This window comes from Ascidiella aspersa, chromosome 1 (assembly GCF_963924565.1).
Source record: "Ascidiella aspersa chromosome 1, kaAscAspe10.2, whole genome shotgun sequence".
Lineage (NCBI taxonomy): Eukaryota > Metazoa > Chordata > Ascidiacea > Phlebobranchia > Ascidiidae > Ascidiella > Ascidiella aspersa.
In genome coordinates, this window is record NC_139447.1 from 24,413,771 (window position 1) to 24,440,095 (window position 26,325).

General features: G+C 38.5%; 1 protein-coding gene across 1 annotated transcript; it reads right to left on the minus strand.

The window, feature by feature from the left end:
- Positions 1 to 24,693, minus strand: LOC146168434 (uncharacterized). The gene is made up of 10 exons (XM_083389046.1): positions 23,580 to 24,693; positions 22,115 to 22,205; positions 19,580 to 19,679; positions 18,759 to 18,975; positions 17,817 to 17,871; positions 16,921 to 17,070; positions 11,262 to 11,363; positions 8,050 to 8,121; positions 6,308 to 6,444; positions 1 to 2,459 (listed from the first exon to the last, which is right to left on the minus strand). Exons 1-10 carry the CDS (start codon positions 24,599 to 24,601, stop codon positions 2,213 to 2,215), a joined length of 2,193 nt encoding a protein of 730 aa, XP_083245172.1. The 5' UTR covers positions 24,602 to 24,693; the 3' UTR covers positions 1 to 2,212.
- Between the last annotated feature and the right edge of the window lie 1,632 nt (positions 24,694 to 26,325).

A 26,325-nucleotide genomic window follows, 5' to 3' on the forward strand; every position in this document is an offset into this window, starting at 1 on the left:
TCTTGGAAATTTTGTATTAGAATAAACGATGTACAATAAACGTTCTTGAAACGACATACCAGCATTGAACATATATCGCAATAACAAATAGGCCCGAGCGGCACACGAAATCACGATAACAATATTTGTGCGAGTGCATTGTAAAAAAGATGGAAACAGTTTTGTGCTTGAGACATCAAGACGACATTTTCGCTAACAGAGATTTACACGCGTGATTTTTTTGGTTGAAAAACAAAAATAAATCGAACAACATGTCCATGTAACTAACAAGTGCGAAACGTATGCCTTTGCAAAAAAATAGCTTTGACCTAAAGGGGTTAAAGTTCCGTTTACACGACGAGTGCATTTACATAAAAAGACCGAGAATTCGCTTGGGTAGATCATGGTGTAGGATTGCTTTCAGCAACGACTGTACCTGACCGATATAATACAAACAGGTTTCTGGGTGTCTAAAGGTGTTTTCGTTCAAGTTGGGAACGCGTGCGGTATACGAACAAAGTGATAAAATAATAAAAAATACCCATTGCTCGGCCCAACAAGGCTGTCGTGTAAACGAAACTAAAAACCAGGTGTAACCAACGGCTTCTCATGTAGTAAGTACTCGCTTAACTTTAGCACAAAACAAACGTAGTACCTCGTCGTTGCTTTGGGATTAAATTCCATAAGCTAAACATTACACGGCTGTAAGGTATTTATACAAAATATTACAACCCGACTTAACGTACTATAGTTTAATACTACAGGTCTGTCTAACGGGAAGGTAAAGTCTACGATGGTTTACAAGTATGCAATGCGGCATGTCAACAAAAACGAAACGAGGGCATAAAATTAACCGTGTGATATATCAAACAGCGTTAAAATAATAAAATATAAAAGTGCAGGAATGAGTTTACCAGTATTTGTAGATTTATGCAGCATTTATTGCCTTTGGGCAACGTCACAAATATTATTGCATTTATTAAAATATTCCATAGCTTTCTGTTTTTCGAAGATTCAAGAACGCTAGTTTTTGAATTGAGATCAGTGCAATAATGTACACAACTATGCGCAAAAATACAGTCGAAACATAGGTGAAGAAAATATTTCGTCGCGCTAAAAACAAGCGGCTTCACAATATGTAAAATCGCATGGCGCAGGTTTACATATGACGAACCGTCGAATAAAACAACTAGGCTTCACATCAGTCAAATGTTAAGTTTTAAAAATAAAGCCTTTCAGCGGTTATTTCGCATACGAATCGATGTTCGCCCTTGGTGGCCATTCTTATCTAATACACGCCGGTTTATGAACGAATAAATGACTACAGTGACGCTAGAAGCACCCATGAGATCTAAACAGTGACAGCACATTACAGCAGAAGGCTGTCAATGGTCGATCTTTATTTTAACATTATGCAGAAGCTTTTTGCTTTATTCAATTATTCGTCCGAAGTAGATATCCAAAAATTAACAAAAATCGGGCATCGCCAAGTAGTGCCAAGTTTAGCGGCATTGAATAATGCAAATTTCGACGACAACACACAACAACAGAATATTTTGAAACCTTGCGATTTTTCAATTAAAGAATACGACGATGAATAATAAATCATGCTACACTAAACTACGATCATGACCAACAAACCGCCAAACAAAACTTGAACAAATTTAGTTCGAATAGGAGCCCATTATTTTTCAGACGACTTTAGTAGCTAACTGTTTAAAAAGTTTCAAAAAGAGTAACAGATAAAAAACCTTTGTAACCTATGCGTCAGAATAAATAACTTGCCTGATTACAAATTACATTACACTGTTTAGCGAAAAAATATCCTCTGTTAGTAGACATATATTGTTGTGTTTTGATCAAAATATATCCATAGTTAACAACATCCTTCACCTAACACCGAGTTAGACGCAAGATAAAATAAATAGGATGACTGGCGTTTCCCTGCCTTATCCACTCGTCAGGTTTAGGAAGTTGAAAAGTGTCCGGACGGTGCTTAAAATAAAAATCAAGATTTGAAGAAACAGACAAAGAAAGACACGTAATACAGCGAAAAAACTACCGAGTACCGAAAACCCAAGTTAGCATCGGGCAATCTACACCTGCGACGCAATACCTCTAACCCACAGCTGCGGCACCAATACAAGTTTCGAGCTTTCGGGAAGTCGGCGTTGTACCATGAGCGGAAGCTCCCGGAAAAGCTCACGCTTCGCAAGTCGGCCGAATGTCTTCGCTACGAAGTCCTTTTTGCTGAGGCGTCGGAAGCGTTTTTGTCGACCACCAAATCGCCAGAGCTGGTTCGGGCGTCTTGGCGCCTTAGGGCCTTTCGCCCGGACCCCGGACTCCAGGTGCTAACCTCTGGCGACCGGCTGTTCGGCACGATCTTGGTCGAGTTTTGGGGGACTTCTTTTTGTAGTTCTTGTAGGATTGCCTCGAACAGTTGAATCATGTTGTCCATGCCGAACAGGTAGCCGTCCTCCCTGCAAAATGGAGATTGGTTAGTTATAAAACAACAAACCGTGTGCAGCTTTATGTGAAAATATTACAGTCATTGTTATACGATATTTTTGCAATTTAAAACAAAACAAATAGCGTCTGCGTAATTAACCAAAACAATCGCTTAAACGGCTAAAACAAGTTGGTGGCACAAAATGAACTTCTAAATTGGTGTAACGTAAAACGAGCAAGACCACAAATGCAGCGTTCTAGAATCTAGATTGACTTAGATTGAATAGGGTTAAGCCGAAATTTACAATTTTTGTGGTTAACAACATTCCATTCAGCAACGATGCACGTCAATCGAAACTCAAGGACAATCAAAATGAATGAAACACAGTATAGCGTACTGCGTATAGTTGCCTATACGTTGCAATACAAGGACGTCAGTTATTGTTATTGGTCGACGGCTGAGCGGTTGCGTAGAACCCTCCGAATTCGCGGTTAAACAATTACAAGCTGGAAACGTGACTGAACATGACGCAGAAGCTGTCACGTGACCGACTCAAGCGGAAACTCCAGTGTCGCGCTTGAGCGCCCCGAGCGGCGACATGAGCGCGCACAATACACACAAGCAGGTTACGCAGAGCGCGTAGAGGCGCTTTTGCGTGCGTGCCCTCTTTCCGCTGGCTTCTGCTCGGGCTTAATGGTAAACTAATAGATGCATTTCCTCAGCGCGTTGTGGTTACAACGCTCAAGTTTAGCTTGGCCTAATGCGCTCGCACGACCTTTACAGTCCTGCCTCGGGTAAAACGTACGTTACGCAGAAAAACGAACGCTTTGCGCCATTTGACTTTTGCGCTTTCCACGAATGCAAACGACACACTCGCAAATCGTGAAAGTTCATATTCAAAGACATCGGTGCGGCAAATGTCGCGGACAACTTTGTCTATTTGAAAGAACACTTAAAATAGTTTGCAGATGGATCAGCTGTACTCACTTACGCAGAAATGCACCTATTTTTGTTCAATTCCGTTGGAAAACATTTAACGGGTCATAGCTGAGAGCAGGGCAACCACAATTGCCACTTGTGTGCGTTTTAAAAGGTACTAAAATGCTTATTAACATCGAGGTAGAAAATAATGCTCAATGGCGAAATCAACCAAAGCGCGGGATCCTATTTAACTTTGATCTTACCTAAAGGTCAGTCGTGCTGCGGCAAACTAATTATGCTAATACCTTGAAAATGTCACGATGCTTGCGTCAATGTTCGGTGTAGGTCAAACTTTTCGACGCAACGAAGTGACAAATGTCACCTGTGGCGTTTCCACACACTACTAGTTTTAATTGCGAAATTATCCTGACCCATTGCATTGCTGCCGAATTGCACATTTTTAACTTTTAACACATACGTTTTAGATTACGAAGAATCGACAATTGGATGATTATTATCCGACATAAACTACACGTTTTTTTGTTATTTGACGACAAATTTTTTTATTTATTTCGCCATGAAATGATAAAACAGGGTACCTGCCAAAACTCGACTCGCTGTAAACTGCCGTCTTAAAACATCGAATGTCGTATTTGGTTACGTAAATACAGATGTATTACCAAAATAAAAAATGTTCTGATTTCAAAATAAAATTCTTAAACACCGGCAAACAGAAACTTTTTTCGCCTGTCAGCATCAACAGTTTCATTTCAAATCATAACACTAGTTATTTACTGGTATGTGAAGAAAACCGTTCACTTTCGTTTTTGCAATGTTGATACAATGACACATTTTAAGCACGATTGTTCACGAAACTTCTCTGCAAAATGTAATCACTAGGGCCATTTTTATCAATTTTTAACTTTATTTTAACCTAACGAAATTGCTTGTTTGTGGAGGCCACAGTTCTTCCTTGGATTGATGCCAGTTAACCAAACATAATATTTTGTCGATTTCAGACTCAAACGTAATATTTTTGTCGAAAAGTTTTATGGATTAAAAAGTGCGTCGGGTTTTTTGGCGATAGATTTAGCTTGCTTAGGCATTTTTGTATTACAGAATGTCAGTAGGCTATTCCTAAATTCCAAACTGTTGATCTTGGAAAACACCACGTTTATGAAGATAAGAGTTTTATAAGAATTATTCAAATACGTAACAATAAATAAAAAATGGACAATTTGCGATAAAAGTTACTGCTGATCCAAGGGGGCATTGCGACACTTTTCCTGCTTTTGTGGGTTAATATGGTTTAATTGTGTCGCAGTTCCTGATTTACAATGCTTCCACGACGATTTTTACAAAAATTACTGTCAAGAAACACAAAAACTTTGTCAAAAGCCATAATTTAACAAATTTTGACTTTATTAAAAAAATTTAACTTTATTGTAAATTTTAAATTTATTTTAACCCATAAACTTCTTAGAAACAGTCCCCTAGGTGCTGAAAACAACTATATTCTTCGATTCGTGGACAGACGAGGTCCTTAAAAATTTTTAACTTTATTGACTTTTGCGGGCCCTAGTAATCACAATCCAAGCATTGCCGAGAAAAGTTAATTTTTCCCACCACAGATTGATTGATCCACACACGAAACACGCCCCGTAATGATTGACGCAATCCGACTTAATTAGCGGATGGGTAACCTTTGACGCGCACGTAAATTAAAAGCAAAGTGCCATTGGACAGAAATGTTTTTTTTGCACGGCAATGGGGTCGAGACCTTTCGAGAAAAATTAGCCATGAGCCAGTGACGACATTTGCTTGACAGCTGTTAAAAAGCAGCGCGTGTCAAGTACAGTGACAAGTGACGCAAGCAGTTGTCGCTCTGCTGGAAAGTGCAACTAAATTATGCGGAGAAAAGCAAAAAACTTCGCAGTTAATGTGGCTGCACCCTGCAATGAACTATGCTACATCAAATATAGTTCGGATCTAAAGACAAAAGGTGGCATAAATATTAATTATACAGGGGTTTCAAAAAGCGCTACTTCTTATAACATGGCGTAATAAGCAACGGTCCATGTCCTTGAAAACTATTGATACATTTTCACCTTTAAAATTAAACTGACATTAAAATTAAAACTGGAAAGGTGCTTCCCACTAACTGTCATTTGAAGTCACACAATTATAATAGAAACTCTCAGCCCTGGAGTGTATTTATAGCGGACGCCCGATTGCTAGCTAAATCTAAAATTATCACTTACAAAGTCATTGGACGTTTGTGTTCGCGCAGCTGGCAAAAATTCGACGTCGCGAGTAAATGCTTTTCTAGGCGAAACCTGACTCTAAAAAGAGTCCAAATAGTGATTTGCTCACGCTATGACAACAGACAGTAATAATATGTTTGACGTATAGGACTTATGGTTGACCTAATTTAACACATATCGTCCATTTTCGTCATGCTGCACTGCAGACATCAAACGATTAGGGGAAATGTGACATGGATTACAAATTTTAGGTTTGAAAGACAATATATTGGTTCAACATTTTAAGGGCCCGTTTTCATGCTCCAGGAGCACAACTGGGATTATTTCAGTTCCAGGCACAGCAATAGTGCACGTTTGACCTTTAAAAAGCGAGTTTTTACAATGGGGGGAATAGGAGCACCGCTGACCTTTTGAAAAGAGCATTTAAAAAAAGAAATGGACAACTTGGCATTTTGTCCTGCGAAAAAAGAAAAACGTGTTGACCCCACGTGGTCGTATACGTGTCTCTTATACATTTGACTTGTACACAAATGCCCTAAAGGTTGGTAAATAGTCGTGAAAGATAAAAGCTAATCACATTGGCTTGAAAGAGTTGTTTTTAACTAAAAATATCAGCAGACATTGTTGCAACTCGTCTAACCGCCAACATTCGCGACCTAAAGCTTCAAAGAAATTGACCAGCGGCGTCACTAACCTGTTCCCCTCTTGCCATTCTGTCCGGTGGTCCAGCTTCTGACTGTTAGGCAAGCGAGTTGTCTTGCCGAAGTCGATCATCCAAACGTTGGCGGCACCGGTCGGGTCATGGACGAACAAGAGCGAGCTCCCGATTACCTGTGACACGAAAAGACATGTTAAGTAGAATCGTAGATAAGGTGCGCAGTGACAGTATAATGCAAGATGCACTTTATTTTTCAGAGCGACGATTTAGTCACGTGAAGTAACGGAAGAGCTGCTGGCATTTGGCGTTTAAAGAGATAAGCGGCAATAAACCCAATCGAATTAGCGTATACCCTTTCGTACAAGGTAAAAATAGCCGATTTTAAGCATTTGTTTTTGTGTTATACATTCTCGTTTGGTGTGTTACTTGCGGAAGTAACGGTCTCCGCGCCAACGTGTTTATCCATAAATCTTGTTATACACAAATGTACCATGCTATCCGTCCATCTGCCGGTTGACATTTTCCGCCGGATTTGGGACAACCAATAAAACGAGTGTAATGGCCCATGCGTTTCGCCTTTCATGTTATTTGATCTTAAAACGGTCAAAACACGAGGGGCGAACTATAAGGGCAGCAACCTAACATTTGTGGGTTAACGCCTTTTTCAGGCGCCGATATTCTTAACTAAATTTTAGGGCCATTTAACCATAAAAGGCAGCAGGGTGATGAAATAACCTTCCTATACCTTTCCAAGTAAACATTTTTTGAATAAAAGGAACCAGCATCCTTTTTATGAGAACGCAAACAATATTTTAAAGGAGCCAAAAATAAAATGTTGCCCAATCAAGGAATGGATAGCTAGTACATTTTGTCCAACTAAATGACCGTACGCATAATGTTGCCTTGTTGTTCCTGTATTTCGGTCTGTGACCGCAAGTACAGGTGCAATGACCCTCGTAAGGTTAGTGCTGTTTACCAAGCACAAGCGTACCCACATGTATATAGCCCACTACACGTGTAAACAAAGATATGTTTTGTTTTAATTCCCACAAGATATGTTTGTCGTTCAAAGCGATTTGCTATTCACAACTGCACGCTCGTGCTGTGTCGTTAGTGTTACGCGACCTTACCTACTGTACTTCGCCTTGTGTGCCAGCGTATCAGCGTGTGAAATACAACGAAACAGACGCAAAATATGGAGATCACCGGCATAGCCTAATAGCTTTGCGATCGTATTCCGATCGATACTTTACCGTTCCCAAGACTACTAATTCATCCATAATTATGGTCGCCCATTGGGACTCTGCTAATTTTGCGTGCCAGGTCGCGCAAATAGAATGCTGCAAATAAGCTATAAATAAATGTAATGAACCAACGGCGCTGCTATTGTATGCGTGCTTGATTTTGGTATTCGACCAACCGCACTTGGCTCGAACAATAGAGATTATCCGAATAGTGTTTAACCATAGGCTGAAGCGTAAGATGCAGGCGCTCTGGAAATACTTTTTCCAAAATAGAAGTACATACAAATAGCGGATCTTTAATAACATCGCTTTGTGTTTCAATACCCTATTTTACCACTCCCCAATATATTAAAATCTACGTATATTGGAACCCTAAGCTGGCTATGAGACCGATGCGTTCAACCGCATTCTATTAATGAAAAATACAGAAATCTTATGGTCTCGAAAAAAGTCCATCCCTGGTCGACTTTTTGGGCAGTAAGTAACATCATACACACGAGAATCGTCGCATAAACAGGTCACATGAAATATTACCTCGTGGCTGTGGAAGAAGTCAGACTTTCCGAGAGAAGCGCACATCGACTTTAACCGGCTGATGTATTTTTTCTGCAAAACAAGTAAATTATGCGTTATGTACGAGTGTACGAGTGCATAATCGGTAACAGAAAACTTGCGAAATTGTACAGTAAAAATTTCGATTTAATTTTAATTGTTGCATCAAATTAATTTTTTTACAGGCGTTCTAAAACATGCGAACCCACTTGTGAATGCGCATAAGACCTAGAACATCCCAATAACGCCATACCCGTGATCATCATAAAAAATAGAGCAAAAAATCCATCGCATACAGAGTAAACAAAGTAGAAAAATTTCAGCAAAAAATCGCAATTTATAAGAATGGCGACCAGTGAGCACTTTGCGTCGGTTTTTGCAGCAGCCGGGCGTCTAAATATAAAACCCGAATAGCTGCTGGTATGCGCCGGTGCCAGCTCAATGGTCGATGGTAAGAAGCGGGTTTCCGTCAGCATCGCGCCTATAAATAACTCGTATCGCGCAGTCACATCAATGTGGTGGTGATATTCGGCCTTCTGCACTAATATACACATATTTATAGCTAAACACAACAGAAAATGTGCTATTCTGGTTCCCTTTAACGCAAGTTGGGAAAGCAGCCAAGGTGACAGCCAGGTTAGATATGGCATACGATAGGAATCGGACATATCTGTGATTTATTTTTACCACCAACAAAACCATTTAGTTTTTTGTTGTGTTTTTGTAATAACAAGGCCACGCTAGAATGAACCGGCTTGATCTATTTTAACTAAATATTTACGAATTTTTCACACCTATCTGAAGCAGAAGTTAATCAAGATATGTCTAAATTAGTTCTTGGGGTTTGAATAACCTATATTCGAAAATACAACTTGTTTTTTCTATTCACTCGTTACATCTACGTGCAACATATTTTTTTCCAAAAAAATTTCTAAACTAAACCAGTTGGCTAACCAAGCTTCTTTAGCATTGTGCTTCAGGTATTTTCGTCAGGAACCTCGCAATTTAATTAAGGGTACATATAACTTCGTTGCAACACGAAGCATAAAACCCTAATTTAAGTTGGACATACATGATCAATGAAGCTAGGGCAGAGGCAATAAAGTTACGAAAGAGAAATGTACAGTCACTGATCAATAACTCAATAGCTTTGTAAGTAAGATCGACATGAGAACGGGGTTTTAATTGGATTCCGACAGTAAATCGATAGGGCGGACGCGTGGCCAATTCATACACCAACGTTTTGAATTTGGAATATTTTTAAACATAGGGATTAAATTCTTGTTGATTTTTCGAAACACTCTAGCCTAAATAGCAGGGCCGGACATGCCTTTTAGAAATATTTAGGACTTTGGTGGGCTATATGTGTCATCCAAAATATAAACACAATAAACCACTCAAAATATTATCCATCGAATAAGCAAAAAATTATTTTAGCCTATTGTGGCCTTAGTTTGTCTGATCAACTCGAATTATTTTATTAAACACGGAGCCACCATTCAAAATTGGATATGAAAATTTCTGTGGTGCCCCCCCTCTGTTGGTGCCCCAGGCACGGGCCTATTTTGCTTAACGGTTAATCCAGCCCTGCTCAATAGTCCAAACGGGTTATAAAAAAATGACGAAAGAAAATTTGATTCCATTACTTCACACCACCCAGACATGCGACATTGAATCACAAACTAATCTCGGTTTTCTGCCGGCCAAATATCACCACTAGATATTTGAGCTTGCACAGTTAAACCTTTGGAATTAATAACTAGTAATAACTCAGACAAGCTTGATGCGTTGCGTATGACGTTAAACGGAAGAATGAAAACCCGATAAGTATACCGTTGCTGTCAGACATTGTTTTAAACGTTTATATAAATTGAAGATGTAATTTTTTTTCTCCGATTTGTTCAAACCGATAACTAACGCCACATGATCAGTACAGATAAAAATTAAAGACATCGACAACATAATGCCATTGTGTAAAGCGATAAATGATGGTTTGAGCTTGGATAGAACTAGAGAAAATAAGTTGAAAACACAATTCAAGGGATTATGCCTTCATTCATTTATAAAAACCAAAAAGCTTTTCTAGCAGTTGTGTGTATGATGGAACTACCTCTAAATACGGCTTTTGTTAATGACAAAGGCAGGTTCCCGATATTTTGTTAAGCGTAACAATACCACAGCGTACCCAAACCACTTAATTTAATTACAAAAATTTGAACAGAGAGAAGCACCTGAAAGCCTAAAGTTGAACGTCGTTTGGTCTGTGCGAGCATAAGTGTTCAGCACAACTAGCTTCCCCCATACAACGTAGGTAAGCCCAGTGAATAACTTGCAACACTTTTTTTTTCGAGGATTGTGGCTTAACCTAAAAAATTTCCAAGAAACCGCTGTCACTAAGATAAATATCGTCTGGTTAAGCGGTTTTAAATAGGCTGTCTTTAGAAGAATAGGTGGAAGTAATAATAGCCATAGGCGCAATGACAACGAAAAATGCGTTACAGACTTTAAACAATGACTTTCAAGTTTTACAGACTTTAAATATTACAGTCTTAGAAATTGAACAAACCAATAATTCCACAGTCAGCTGCGAACAATGGTGCGAATTAGCGCTAACCTAAACAAGGGACAATTATGTTGTTCAAAACAGACGCCGAAAGTTAGTTCATTGTAAACCTATTCACACCAAAGGACGTTGGCTCGACAACAATGCAAGCAGGACGAGGTCGTTATTTAACGTCGGTCCAATAAAATGCCGTGACGCAGGCGCACACCGTACGCTTCAAAGCACACATTATGACGCAACAGTTGGGAAGACCAGGCAGCGAAGGCCTCTCAATATTTGCGAAAGTAGTATTTGCGCGGTAGCGCTCACTGCTCTACTGTTTGTTAATGGCGTGGGCCAGTAACTAGAAAACGCTGATGTTTCTTGACAAAGTTGAAATATAATTTGAAACGCACACACTTGAAACGTATTTCTATAAAAAAAAACTTTGTGCGGGCAACAATAAAATGGCGTAATAGCATTGCACAGTCAACAAAGTTTCGAAAGACTAACACATATTAGGTATTAGATGGCGTGAAATTTATCCTGGACATAACTTTCCATTGGCCATACACGCAGGAGGCGGTGTCTGGAATTTGCGGAAGCGTAACTTACAAAGTTCGGCCGTGCGTCAGCGGTTGACGCCACTCACCAAAACTGCGACATCGTTGTCTATGAAGTATTTGAAGGCGTCGGTGACTTGTTCGGCGGTTTTCGTCATTTTGTAGTCCTTACTCGGGTCTTTGTCGCTTTTCTGCAAACAAATTACACGATCGATGAGAAAAAAAAACGTATAACTAGTAGGCTAAACCAGTGATTCCCAAACTATGTGCCTCGAGAGATTGCCAAGTGTGCCGCGAAACTTTTTGTAATTTTGAAAAATAAGTTGCTGATAGGGATACACGCAAGCATTTTAGACTTAAATACGCACCACCCATTACAAATTAATCATATTGAGACATTTACATATAGTTTGTCGTGTTTTTAAGGGCGATTGTCAAATGACTCTCTGTTGAAAGTGTGCCGCGAAATATTCAAGATATTTTTAATGTGCTGCGAGCCAAAAAAGTTTGGGAACCACTGGGCTAAACAAACAACGTTTTTTGCACGGTCCAGTGACATCGGGCATTTCTAAATTTTTAAGTTAGTTTCTTTGGTTTAGGCACTGATAGTCGGCAATGTCAGGTGTCAATGCTATAGGAACAGTTGATTATGTGGATGGCTGGCCTAGAGCACGCCCCTAGGTTAAACAACTCGCATTGTGAAGCGACCAAGCTAATCGCAATCTGGGCTTGGTGTGTTGTCTCAAGCGAATGAAGTGGCTTTTCACATCATTCAGCAAGGCTTGGTATTCGAGATAACAAAGATAAGCGTTTAATATCTGTCAATCTATCTTACCTTATTGGGACATTACCAAAACTGCATCCCGAAGTTATCCACAAAGGTGTCCACAGTCAAACACCAAATAAAGCAAAAGATATATTTTAACCTGACAAACAATGAATTCATAGGGAAAAAAACCTTTAACGGACTAACAATATTGAAAAAATAGGGATCATATGTATGAAGCGATTAAACCCATCAGGTTTAATCCTCCCAGGACCTAATGCTTTAGCTTTGAAATGGGTTAACGTAAGTCGATAAAGCTTTTGAAGAACGTTTGTTTTATTTTATTCTCCCAATTAACTGAAATGGATTTCCTTTCCCCAATCCTCACAACGCGACAAAAACACGAACTTAAACAGGTTAAAAAACAACAAAATATTACTTGGTGTTCCCGGAACGGAGAGCAGTATGGACTTCCAGCAAACACTCTAAAAATAACGCTAACGGCGCCGCATTTTCAACACAACGTAATATCGCCAACACAGTTGTGGGTATGGGAGTCAACTGCCTTTTAGCGGAAATTGATAAATTTAATGAGATACTGCAAGATGGTGAGTGCCCGTGTCAACCAGGGTCCAATTTTCTCATTTCGCATATACACAGCGAAAATCCAATTTGAAGTTTTCTGATCACGCAGAGCCTGTCATGCGATAAACAGTTGGTGGTACCGTGCATAAGCCACAACTTCTTTTACAGTTTGCAAGTTGGAATTCGATGTTTACTTCTATTTGATCCGACCTTATCTTACAAAATGTAAGATTTTTACTACCTTTTGCTTCTATTTGCAGTATTTTATTGCCAGCATAGCGTCGCCTGCTGCTGCGTAAAACACGTCTGTTTTTTTTATAACCGACGCATTAAAGTCACATTTTGATTGAAACCTATTTTTTCAAAAGACATGCGATTATTTAAATTTGACGGTCGTAAAATGGTAGGAATTAGCTGTTTTATAAGAGTTATTTGACAATTCGCCCATAATGTTCTCAGCGAGTTCAAAAGTCTTTCTTAGCGAAAGAAACGTTTTAATAAAAGATTTGCGAAAGCATGTCAACAGCTGTACAACATATTCAAACGGCTGAGGTATGGGAAGTACAAATAGCCCCTATGTGACCCGCAGGGAGGCCAACCCATGTTTTTTTTGCGTCCGCTGACTGAAGCAATTATTTGACCAACAATAAGTAGTCGTCGAATGACTTTTCTGCAATTTGGGGAATATGGCGTATCAAAAAGGCACTGGCCCTAGTTGGCCTTCACAATTGCAGTCATAGCCTTTGTGCAGGAAGTATAGCGTAACTAACGCTAAATTTAAATCAGCTGCCCGGTTAGCAGAGATTAAAGCACTTTCAAAACAAATCGTTCATAGGAATGGGGCCTGATGTGGTCATTTTAGACACACACACACACACACACACACGCACACGATGTACGTAACTCAACAAACTTAGCGCATGCTGCCCGTCGATTTTGTTCGTGCATTTCGACGGTCACGATCTACCTCGAGAATAAAATCACACAAGGTGATTTCGAAACGTTTGCAGATCGACAATGCGCAGTAATATCACGCCATCCTGCTTGAAACAATCGGTGATCGTCATCGTAGAGCGGTTGAATCAAACAACGCCAAACCCATGCAATCACGTTTACGTTTCCTACTCGTGCTGTGGCCCCGCGCAAGCTTCCTGCTTCGCGCAATTTCCGCCCAGCGCCACGCAAATGCTGTGCGTGATCAATGCATCTTGCGACCCACCGATACGAGGAACAACAGGCCTCTTTGCACTCTGCACAACAAACCTGTAGTGCCTGAAAACGTTTAAAAACAAACCAGGAGACCCTTTTAAGACTGAAAACAATGGGTTAACAGCTGGGGGAAACTGATTGCGCGCCAGGATAGCACTTCACAGCATAAAGAAAAAACTATTTCCAAAAGGGTATTTAATTGGTGTTATTATTTTTTTGTATTTTTTCGAAAACTTAAGACAGTTTTGCGGGTACAATTATTTTCGCTACTAAACATATGCATAACATCAGCAGTCCAAGTTGCCGAAAATTACCCGACAGCAAAATGGCTATAACTTGTTGTTGACTCTCAGTCAACAAACGGTAATTTTTAGTGCGTCCTATTGCAGGTGTGGTGTGAAACTAGAGCAATCGTTTGAAAGAAGTTTAATGTAACATTGAAACTTCACGTTACTAATGCACGTCAAAAGCACAAGCCTGTATGTGCAGTGAAGTACAAACACAACAAGTTGAAACTTTGAGCAGCACTCATAAAGCAATCATGCGATGACATGACACATGGTTGTGGCAAAACAACAAGTTATATACAGAATCATTCAACAGACCCCTAAAAAAGGTGCTTTTTGAAAGTGGATTTAATACTAAATGATTATTGGAACTGTATTGAGCGAAAAGAAATAATTAGTTTGCAAAATCTAACAAAGAAACTTGTTGACAATGCATTTCACAAGAAAAGTTCCTTATTCATGTCTGAGACGATAAAAATGTTTGTTTTGTCGGCAAAGTTACCTGGCTGAATAAAAAAAATGTTATGACGCAAGAGACTATACTTCAGCACAGATATTGACTATAGGTGAGGGATCAGACGAAGTCTAAAACTTCAACGCAAGTTTGACGTCACAGGCGCCCCATAAAGTTTCCCACACCTGAATGCACAACACGTCACAATTTTTACGAGGTGGAAACACGGAAGCCTTGTGCTCTTCCTAACCCTTGGTAGTTTAACAATACTGTTTAATAGTGAATGCTGCAGCTTCCCAATTGGAATTTACCACGAAAAATCGTCCATAACACTGGAATTTGGCGACACGAAATTATCCTCTAAAATATAATTATTGTAAACAAGTGAACGCTAAGTGGCTTGCATAATGCAATTAAGGAAACATTTATATTTTCGGATTTAACAGATGCAGCATGAAATGACGTCCCATATTTCAAGGCCTTGGCAGCACCTCTAAATTTAAGAAGCACAAATACAACGGTATTAATTATGACTTAATCAAAGTGAAGTTGACAATCGATGGCGTCGTAGAAACACAATAGCGAGACAAATACTGTCGAAAGATTGCCATCGATGCGTTACATATTGAGGGTATTTCACAAGGCTTTTAAATACTATCTAAAACAAACAACACTATTGCGAAAGTTTACATAAAGCAGCCATTTTTAGTTAAAAAAAAGCAACAATTTTTATTGAAAATGAACAACAATTTTGTTTTACTTTTTTCTTGTAAAACCTAGAAGACTATCGCTTACAAGTGGAAAAGGCGGTAAGTCACCTGAAGCTTTTAGTTCGAAAATAGCTTACCCGTAAAAAGCTACAAAAGGTCAACTGCTATCGAATTAGCTTTAAGACCAGCGTCAAAACGAAAGGTGAAATGTATGACATTTTGCCTAAAAGCCGACTTTTAGAAACAGTTTCTTTTACGAAAGTCGTTTAAAATAGATTTTTAAAACATTTTTTTATCTTCGAGAAGCAAAGAAAAAATCGACACGTATATCGCCCAGTTCATCGTGCTTTTGGATACTGCCTATACACTGTAAACATATGCGCGTTTGACATTTTACGCTTGGTTTAGTTCGGCACTCAATTGACAAGTATCCACTTTGAGAAATGTCAAGAGCTAACTATAGGCAGGTAAGAGAAAACTTGCCTGTTTGATCTATCACAGTCTTGCACGGGGTTTAAGGTTGGCGGCATTCGTTTAATATTAGGATTTTCCAGATACGTTTGGGCTCGTTTGACTTTTAAATAAGGCGCGTTATCCTGTTTAATCTATCCCATGTAGTTTCGTTTCGGTAGCAGTAAAATTCACTTTCAAAACGTCTCAAATAGTTGGCTGATGTTCGAACATGCGAAGGACGAGTGGTAAGCTGAATATGCCGAGCGGGATGCGTCGTTATGTTAAATGGAATTTAAGAATGTTGAACTGTCGAACATTACACGCGTAAGCATATATCTGCCTTTCCAGTTTCTTCAAAAGGTTATTTTAATAAATGGTAATATCGCAACGGAATCTATGTTGGCAAAAAAGGTTATCTCGCATTGCAAATAATGACGACAGTAAATCCACATGTAAAGTGGAGAACTAAATTAGTCTGAATAGATGCGGTCCCACTACAAACTTTAAACAAATCCGGTACGAGAGCAAATCCGGTACGAAGTTAATGCCGATTTCCAAAAGAAGGTTTAGTCAAATCATGTCTATATCTGTAAACGATTACCACGACAATTTAAGGCATCGCAGATAAATACCAAGTTTAAACCGGACCTCTTTAAATACACTTTATACCATCAGTGATTCTCAAACTGTGTGTTAAGCCACATCAGTCTCAAGTGCGCCTGGGAACTTTTCTATAATTTCGAAAAATCAGCGTTCGTATTACAAATACGGATGCAGGAAATGTTTGCAACTTGATACACACTTTTCATTAGATAACCGATAAATTGATAATATTATGGTATTTACCTACCACTTTGCGCTTAATTAGGGTGGCTACTTAGTTGTAGTTGTACGTTTTTGAGTAAAGTGTGTCGCGAATTATTTTTTTATTTTTTTGGTGTACATGTTTGAGGACTTTATACATTCAACAGTAGGTCGTGTTTTTATAAAACGAAAACATTGCAACAAGTTTCTGTTTGTGGATAACTGCTTTGCTGACGCAAAAGTCCGAAGTAAAACTTTCCTGTGTCACAAACAACATGTGGGTAAGAGATTATTTCGCATTTGTGGCATCATCTGTTCCTTAACTTTTAAACATAGTGAACAACGGTTGAATATGTTTTACCGGCGTATTAGTTATCAGTACGTTTACACGCAGTACACGCGATACCGAAACCCGAAAAGGCAATAACTTTTTAATAATTTTCGGGACAAAAAGCATGCGAGTTTGAAGTAACCACGAACCTTTATTCCCTCGATCCTAAAGCCGAGGTTCGATGTAGAGCTGATATGCTCTCGCCACTGCATGTAGCGAGGTTTGGTGACGGCGCCCAGGTTACGTTCCTCGTCGCTAGGCTCGTTAGGCGACACGTCGACCATTTTCAGGTACATGTCCTGCAACAAAGCGACGACATAAGACACGCGGGACTAATGAAAAGGACTGTAGGTATTTTGGCACTTGTGTGACTGCGTAACTCCTCTGTGCTAATCGCATAAGTAGATTAATTGGTAGGCGGGCGGGAAGAGTGATATTACCCGGGAATCAGGTCACCAAACATAGAATTTACATGTGGGCATTTTAAACCAAGGGTTTTAATGCTAAGCTTTGGTTAAGGTGTTTATGGAACGTGTTGGTACTCGGTCAGTTGTCAAGCAGAAGGTTGGACAGCCATGGTTGAGTCACAAAGCTTTCACTTTAATTTTGTAAGTTACGTTAAATCACTTTTCATCAATACCGTTGTAAAATTTGGGGAAATATCTATACCAGGTAGCCTTTACAATATGGAGTGAAATCTCTTAAAAATGGCACAGTTTTGAATTTTAGATGTTCAGTTAATAGATTTACGGAGATATCCTACTTTGCAATACATGACTTAGTAACGACAAGGTTTAATAAAAATACTGGTGGCTAAAATATCTTGCAACATACAAACGTGTAAAACTAGCGAATTTTGAAAATAATTTTAACGTATAACCTGTGAAATTATGATGCTTATACTCAAACAACGTGAAATTTGCTTTAAACGCACGTGTTACGCGGGATAGCTCTTAAGGCAAATAGCGGCTCATCACCAACCAAGCTTTTAACTAAAAGCTCGGCCTGAAATAGCGATGGATTTGCATTGCACTCAGGGGCTCACCTTTCTCAGCTTTGGTCTGACCTTGGCTTTCACCAGTTCGTCTTCTAAGTAGGTTCTGTCGAAAGAAGTAAATGTTACGAAACGTAGTAGATGGCGTTTCTGGGTTAAACGTGAAACTCAACAAATATGAAAAACACACAATGAGTTTTCCAGGTTTTGCAGCGTTTGGAAAACATTTTCTAAAGAAACGATGGAAACAGCAGAGAACGAAATCTATTACGTTCCAGTTCTGTTGCACGAGAACGCACAACATCCAGTTAGTTTCCGAGAAAAACAGGCATCACTACAAGCAAGCCATTGCCTTTAGAAGGGTACGTAGAAGTCCTTGTTTTTACAGGTCGCAGTTCTAGTGACAGTTAGAGTGCAAATGGTTTGTATAGAATGTACAGCCATGGTATTTCAGCCGCCGCCCTGGCACCTCTGACGCGCGCGAACTAGATGGGTTCTGGCGCGGCGGTGACATCGTTTGAATTGAAGAAGAAAGAGGTGACGTTTTGCGTTATGCTGAACAATGGGCGTGTGGGTGGGTAGGTCCTTGTCAGTTGTCAGAGAATGAAAACGCATATAAAAATAAACCTTAACGGTGTATGTATCGGCGAGCTAGAGGGATTACTTCCGCAAAACTGTAAAGCGAACGGATATTGAGATGTGTTTTTTGGACACAACGTCATGTTCTGTTGTAAAAGAAAAAGTTTGGCCAAATCTCCACCCTAAGTATTCTTTATTGTAATGTGTACACCGAACATACAAGTTTAAAACAGACATATTTTAAGTTATGAATATTTTTATTGCTTTTGACAAACAAATTCAAACGTAGTCGATCTAACTTGACTTCTTGCAAATGCAAATACAGGATGGCGGGCGTTTTAGTCGAAAGATTTCAATTCGCCTTTTACACCTAGCTGAAACATCTAAAAATCTTTTATCAAAAAAGGGTAAAACCTGATGCCCATCTTGCAATCCATGAGCGAGGGGCAGTCGAAGGGCAGAAGAAGGTCTTGCATGCGCGTGTACTTCTCGCCGTGCATCTCGACCACTCCGTGGAAGGTGGGAGCCAGCCCTTGCAGATCGCTGCTCGAGGTGAGGCCGTTTAGGCACTCGGCCTCTCGCTCCACGTACTTTTTGAGAATGCACCCCTCCTCGCCAGGTTGGAAGTTGCCTTTGATGGGAGAGAACAAGCAAGCTTATGCATTATTGCTTTACAAGTTGCTGATTTTGTTTGTGTACTGTTTCGACGCTATTTACGGAATATTAAAAAGCGACACACGCTACGGACATGTGCCCTAAGGGAATAGGAACAAAAGTTAACAAAACGTTATAGTGTGAGTGAGAAATTCGGCCAACTAAAGCTGTTCGTTACGTGAATTCTTTAAAGTCCTAATTAGCTACTTATAACAAAAAAAGATGACAACTACGTTATTTTTTAACTGAGCTGCGGATGCTCACCAAGAACAAATAAAACCCGCATCCTGTTGTCGTGTATAAATGTATATATAGACATTAATATTTTCGCATATTTTTTTAACAGTAGACGTTGCTTCCTCAAATTCTTTCAGCAGTTTCCCTTTACCCACAGTCAAGTTACCAACGATTTACAAATTTTCTTCAATTGCTAAAACAAATATAAACTAAGTTATAACGTAAAACAAGGCGCAATGTACTTTGCTTAAAATGACGAGAAATGTTGCTCAGCTTGGTAATACTAACAGCAATTAAATTGCACGCACAAGTTTATCAAGTATTGGTCTAAAAAAATAACTTACCTGCGTGACCAGCGAGCTGCACCCAGGGGTACTTCTTCTTAAAAGATTGCATAAACGGAGACCAGATCACCATCCGTCTGATCTTTGTCCACGAGTTTTGCTGGCAAGTCATAAAACGGGTTCAGTTCAGTTCAGATGCAACTGGCGCTCAAAAGCGTCGCCAACCGCCCAATTACATTTGCGTTTATGGCTTACGGGAAGCACTCATTTTACTTTCAAGTTAGTATAAAGAAAATGAATGTAGCTGAAGGTGATATTAATGAAGTGTTTTTTTACTACAATGTTGGGGTTTGGGTAACATTCCTACACTGGGTCGCTAGTTTTTTTACAGTTTGAAAAATTAGCGTACAACCGAAATAAGTGTTAACGTCACTTATAAATGGCAAGTTTGGAAGTCTCTTAGTTCACCTCCAACTTTTAAACGGAAGCCAAATATATGACTCAAAGCTTCAACCGTGCACGTTTGTGGTTATTACAACAGAACTAAAACCAATACAGGGCTTATCCACTGACGTTTCGTTTTCATTTTTGTGTAGCACAATTTTATACTTAAGAGATTCCAGAAAATGGTGTATTAGAACGACTTTTTTAACATATTGCCACATATAGGCTGGAGCCAGGCCTTTATTAAACACTTATGTTCAGTGAAAGCAAAAAAGCACGCGCACACACACAACATTCAGAACGGTCGGCAATAGGGACACAAGGAAAAGTAATTAGGCCCTTGCCTTTACGCTTATCACAATTATGGCAGCCAACACGTAAACAAAGCGCGGTGCTGCGACTATTAGGCCCGCGGTAGTAGCCACACACGATCTGGTAATAAAAAGCAATAGAGCGTAGCATCTAAAAGTGGACAACAGAGACTTTATTGGCCTTTGTTTGGTTCGAGCGGAACTTTCGCTTGGCCGTAGTAAACTACTCTGGAATTTAGTTGCTCTAAAGATTGCCAAATATATGTTAAAACCTCCTTCGAAGCATGGTGGATTGGCAGCAATACATAGAGAAATGTATCTTACGAAGGCTAAAATGAAATCGTGGCTGATTAAAAAAAAAAACAGATCACTGGTTTTGCCGGAGTGACGGCGGATGCACATAAATAGTGATAGGCTTACACAACATACTAGGACATGACTCACAAACTCTCGCAGTGTGCCTTCCATTAAAGGCGAAAGTCCTTCGTGATTCAGAAGTAAATGCTTAGTAAGAAAACTCGCGCCTTCATATGCCCCAGTTCTGCGGTTTTTTTTTTGTACGTCATAAGGATAAGGTATATTTGCAACAATGACAAGACATTGCATTCGTCGCTTTAAGATTGTTAGTTAACAAAGTTACACCATATTCTGTTGGTGAATGATCCAAGTGAGATTGCGAAAACGTACAACACGGGTTTAAAAAAGACATTATTTTTTCTTTTAAGTCCTAAATTCTCGGACAAAAGTTAAATGTTTTAAATCCATAAATTATTTAGGACGAGTAACAAGTCTCCTGTGTTACTAGTTATCACAAAGTTTTCTCAATTTATTGCTTTATTCTAATGGTGTTTTTTTTAACTAAATCCTGCTTCTGAACTTTCAGCACTTTTAACATTTAGCTAAATATATTTTTTTCAAGTTAAATATCTCGATTGATTTTGCTGTCAATGCACTTCAACTCATCCACAGATGCAAAACTTAGACAGCAATCACCTTTCACTAGCAAGACCTATGCAAAACTGAAACATAAAACGATCGGCGACATTTGCTTTCAACAAAACACTGTGTTATGCACAGCGTTCCCAGCGCGCCTACTGAGACACGATCGGCTAAGTATAGCATATCTACCCAAAGGGTGTGTGTTAGGCCTGGTCTGCGCATTTTCAAAAAAACAATCACAACCGGCCATATAAACACGCAAAGCGGAAAACCTCGGCGCATTTGGCGAATTATCATACACTTGGCGTTTAGTGGTGAGTTTTTCGTAACGTAGTAAGCGCGAATTGGAGGCATTACATAATGAGGTCCATTACTCATTTATGACACTTCTTATTACCAGATTATCGTAATACGTGAGCGCTAAAAACAACAACTTAAACGACGATGTAAATGGGGTGCCTCACATCTTATTGCTAAATAACAGTTTATGCTCCTCAACAATACATTTTAAGTTGTGTAAACAAAAAATTGGAATATATAAAACAATGGGTAGGAGGGCAATCAATCAACCTATGATTTTTTCAATTTGCAATCTTTGCAGCCCATGTTGACATAGAAGAAAACCTACAAAACTTCTTTATTTATAATAAGCTATGTTTTTTTGTTTGTTTTTTTCTTTTAAGTATGTTAAAACAACATTTAGGTTGGTAACTATAAATGTCCCATAAAACAATATATCAATTTAATTAAAAAATGATAGAGCGTGGATAACACTGAAAATATTATTTTATTTAAGTGTAGTGGTGGAAAAGCACAAAACAATCTGGTTAACTTAGTTTTAACAAACAAAGATATATATCATCTGCAAGTGATTGAAAGAATATATATTATGTTTACTTACTGCCTTAACCTTACTGTGTCTTCTTGTCATGGTACTATTTTCATCACTGCTTGCAAAATCTTCTTCAGACTCCTCAAATGATAGAGAAGATCTGTATATAATAACGAGTGATACATATCAAACCAAGCAAGAAAATTTAAAAGATAAATCTTATACAAAATAAATTGGTTTGGGCATATTTTGGGAGATTTTAGTTACTCATTAATAGTAAAAAAAATTAATTATGTGAAACAAAACAAAATAGTTTCAGTTTTATTACAGTTACCACAAACAACCCGATAAAAATTAATAGTAAGTTAAAAAAATGTTTTTTCATTTTTATTTGAAATGTAGAATAAGTAGTATAAGGCAGACTGGCGGAATCTTGCCAACGTTCTGGTGACAAGCATTTCTTTTTGTCAAAATTGTTCATCCTTTTGAACTCGCTGATTAACTTAAATGCTGTGTTCACTTAACTAATGTATAAACCTTGCCAGGCAATGAACATGTATAAACCTTGTCAGGCAATAAACAAGGCAATTAACAAGAAATGAGGGATATCAAAATTTGCTCTGAAAAAACAACAATTATTGGGTTAATTTTTAATTAAAAGAAAATTTTAGCATTAGGCAATAACCAGATGCTTGAAAAACCACATATCCATAATGCAATTTAATAGAAGTTGCTTGCCCAGGTTATGAATCACATAGTGCAACATGCCATAGTGTGCATAGTGTATTCTGACTGGATTTGCGTAACACAGAGACACAAACATAACAAAACTCTTCCAAATTCGCATTTCTGTAATTAAAATAGACAAAAATATCTTAAGTGAAGAGCGTGGCCTGGTACCTCCTGGATATGCCCATGTAAATGTCTTACTTGTCTATTTGACTGGAATTCGACTATCGTGATGTTTTTTTTCAAGTCAATATAAGAGTACTTAAACGCTTTAAACGGCTTCCAAAGTAAAACTGCAAACGCAAAATTGAGTACTTTTTAAATAGTGAGCAATCTATATGCCTGCATTTTTCCCCATTAAACAACATGGTTAACAAATCCTTGAGTTTTTCAAAATGACACAACAAAATCAATCTCTGCAATTGTAATATGTGTGACGGAATATGTGTACAAAAAATACACAAGTTTTTTTGTAATATTGTTTTTGTTTTTTGCACAAATTTCTTCGGTTTTCTGGTTTAATCTTCTGCCGACATAGTCGCCAAGTCACCAACAGTCTGTCATACTGGTATAAAGTTTTTAACCAGCTAAAAGAAACAAATTGGAAATTCGTCAACATGCTTTCATTGACATGCAGCATTTTAACATGTAAAATTTTTTTTTTATCTTTTTAAATGTTAGTGTATAAAAAACAACATGTGTTTCTAGAAAGAACTGTTTAATTTTGTTGTTGGTACATTTCGTAAAGTTTTTTATGGGAATTTAAGAGCAAAAAATTTGATTTAACATATTTAAAAAGACTCACCTTAATGAACAACTTGAAGATGATGATAATTTTCTGGGTAAGTTTTCAAAGTTTAAGGACAATGTGTTGGAACTTGATTCATCACCTTTCTCCGAGGCAAGTGAAGAAGATGACGAAAATGGCGATGACATGTTTTTTCTGAGCATGTGTACAGACAAGTTTGATCCAGAAAATTTGTGACTTGGAGAATCATTCCTAGATGGAAAGGTCACTGTGCTGGAAAATTCATTGTCCATGCCTTGTCCATCATCACTTTCCATGATGGAACAAGACACACTGGCCTCGTCTGAATGTGCGTTGCTACCAGCATCCATCGATGAGCTATAGGCACTATCACAGCTTCGCCGAGGACTTACTAACATGTGATCGCTTGAAAAGCCTAACAGCAAATCACCATTATTGGAGTCAAGTGAACCACTACTTTCACAAATGTTTTGTATTTTAGGATTTCTTGTAGATTTGGTTTGCCCACTATCCATACACAATTCTGCAGCTTGTCCGTTTGAGCACAGATTGTTTACCTGTGGTGATGAAGTTTCCTCACACGCAGTCAAGTCACTGACAATGACTGAAGGTATTGCAGGACTGTGGTGATTTTCAATTCCAATTCTTTGTTCAGACACTTTCACACAGCTTTTATTATCTGAGCGTTTTGCTTGATCTGGTTTAATCATAGACGGATCAATTAACTTAGAGGTAGATTCATTCAAACTGTTGTATGTTTCTTCACTTTCCTCAGCCAGGCGTAATGCAATCAATTTTCTGTTTTGACTTTTCAGTGATGTAACATGCTGTTCCTCTAGCGCACGCTTAGCGTCTGTCAGAGTTGTTTCCTGCGTGTGGGCTCCAATGCAGATGGCAGCCCTACTTTTACCATAACACTGTTTATCTTGTTTGTAGTGTGATGGGTATGAATCAGACCTGTTGTGCACAGAGTCGTTCAGCTTATTCACAGCAACGTTGTTAGGCAATATATCATGCATGCTGCCTTTTTCTTTGCACATGGGCAGCTTCTTATCCATGGCGCACCAGAGTGTAGTGGAAGTTGTGTTTCTTATCCTTTAAACCAGCAAAGACAAAACAGCAAACCATGTTCAACACCAATAAAACCTAAGTAGAGTTCTGAAAAATAGTCACCATCCAACCCACATTCAAATTTAATTCTCTACTAGTACATACCTATTGTAACTTTATTCTCACAAATGCAATTTGGGCTGCAAATTTGTTAAAAAAATATTACACCTGATTAATACTTACAAACAGAACTGCCACAGACCAATTTATTTAGCACTAACCTATTTTGTCATGTACTGTCTATGCTGGACTGTCTATGCTGGGTCTAAAAACTGTGTGCACACTGCACAGACACAGCGAAGCATCATAGCCACATTAGGCAAGGAAGTTTGATGTGCTGTCCACTTCCTCGGTGTGTTCACATGCAAATTACTCAGCAGCAACTTAAAACATCTAAAATGCATGCTGCTAAGCTGTTGGATAATCTAAAACTGCATATATCTTTAACCAATTTTGGGGAAAATTAACATAGCACAATGGGATACAGTCGGAAATGTTTCTCATGTTTTGAACAGGAAAACAATTTAGCTGGCTTTTAGAGTTGATAGTGATATAAGATGTTTTATTCGGAAAATGATTTGCAAAATATTAATTTTAGTGAGCATTGTAACACAAATGAGCAAAACTTGTCAAAAATAAGGTGTACTGTAATATAAATAACATGTGAAACATTTGGGTTCAATGGCTTATCTAGGCTGAGTAAAAGACAAATATAACTAAAATTCAAAAGATACTTAAATTCCCATTTATTTTCAAAGCATACCTTACAGTCTTTTTTTATTTGATACAAAAAATATATTTTCGTCTTTATACGTCAAGCACTTTTACTCCTTTAAATCAAGGTTTACAAATCAAAATTACATGAAAAAGCGCCTTGCATAAAACGACCAACAGACTTGTCAATTGATTGTAAACCAAGAAAAACAACCTGATTAGACTTCTGTATTTTGCACAACTCCTTCTGAAGCATTAGTAAATAAATGCCCATATTGACAGCCAGTGACGTAAAACAAACTTCGTCAGGTCAACAGCACAAAACCACGCAATTGCTGCAGTCTATTCCTGCAGTTGGTTAAAATAATTGTAGCTTTCTAGCGCCGTATAGCGAGTGGCACTAACCTACGTGACAGCAAATAGGTTAATAGGGGAAAGTGTACAAACTTAATGTTTGGAGTTTTACTATGAAATAAAACATTGGAAAAAAACGTTTCCTTAAATTTGGTGTAATTGCCACGTTATCAGTAAAATGTTTTCCCGAACGTGATATTAACTGGGGGCGCGCCTCCTTATATTAGGAGCGTGCGAATCAAAGGACTTTTCGCGAAAAAACTCTTTGATTTCATTTGTTTAATATTGGATTTTGCTACACGAATATCTCTTTATCTATTTTAACTACCCCTTAGTTGTCACTGATTTGCACAAGGCCATTCCTCCAAACTATATTTTTTCGTATTAACTGTATAAACAAATAAAAAAACGCAACAACTTTAATATGCTACAGAAGCATAGATGCTGATTGCTGACCTACATATAAGCTAATTATATTGCCCAGCTAACGTTTAGTTAAGTAAAACCACATGTATCAAACGACTTTCGGATAATTTGTAGGTTTTCCGGTTATTATTTTAATGATAGCGTCCCTTGCTTTATCTCGAAATGGTGTATAAGGAGT

Bases quoted from the DNA above. Each gene is read 5' to 3' on its own strand.
- LOC146168434 (XM_083389046.1), bottom strand. From the start codon at position 24,601: ATGGATAAGAAGCTGCCCATGTGCAAAGAAAAAGGCAGCATGCATGAT. The intron at 19,680-22,114 runs GTAAGTAAACAT...ATGACTTGCCAG, and splicing joins GACACAGTAAGGTTAAGGCA to CAAAACTCGTGGACAAAGAT. The intron at 18,976-19,579 runs GTAAGTTATTTT...CTCCCATCAAAG, and splicing joins GCAGCTCGCTGGTCACGCAG to GCAACTTCCAACCTGGCGAG.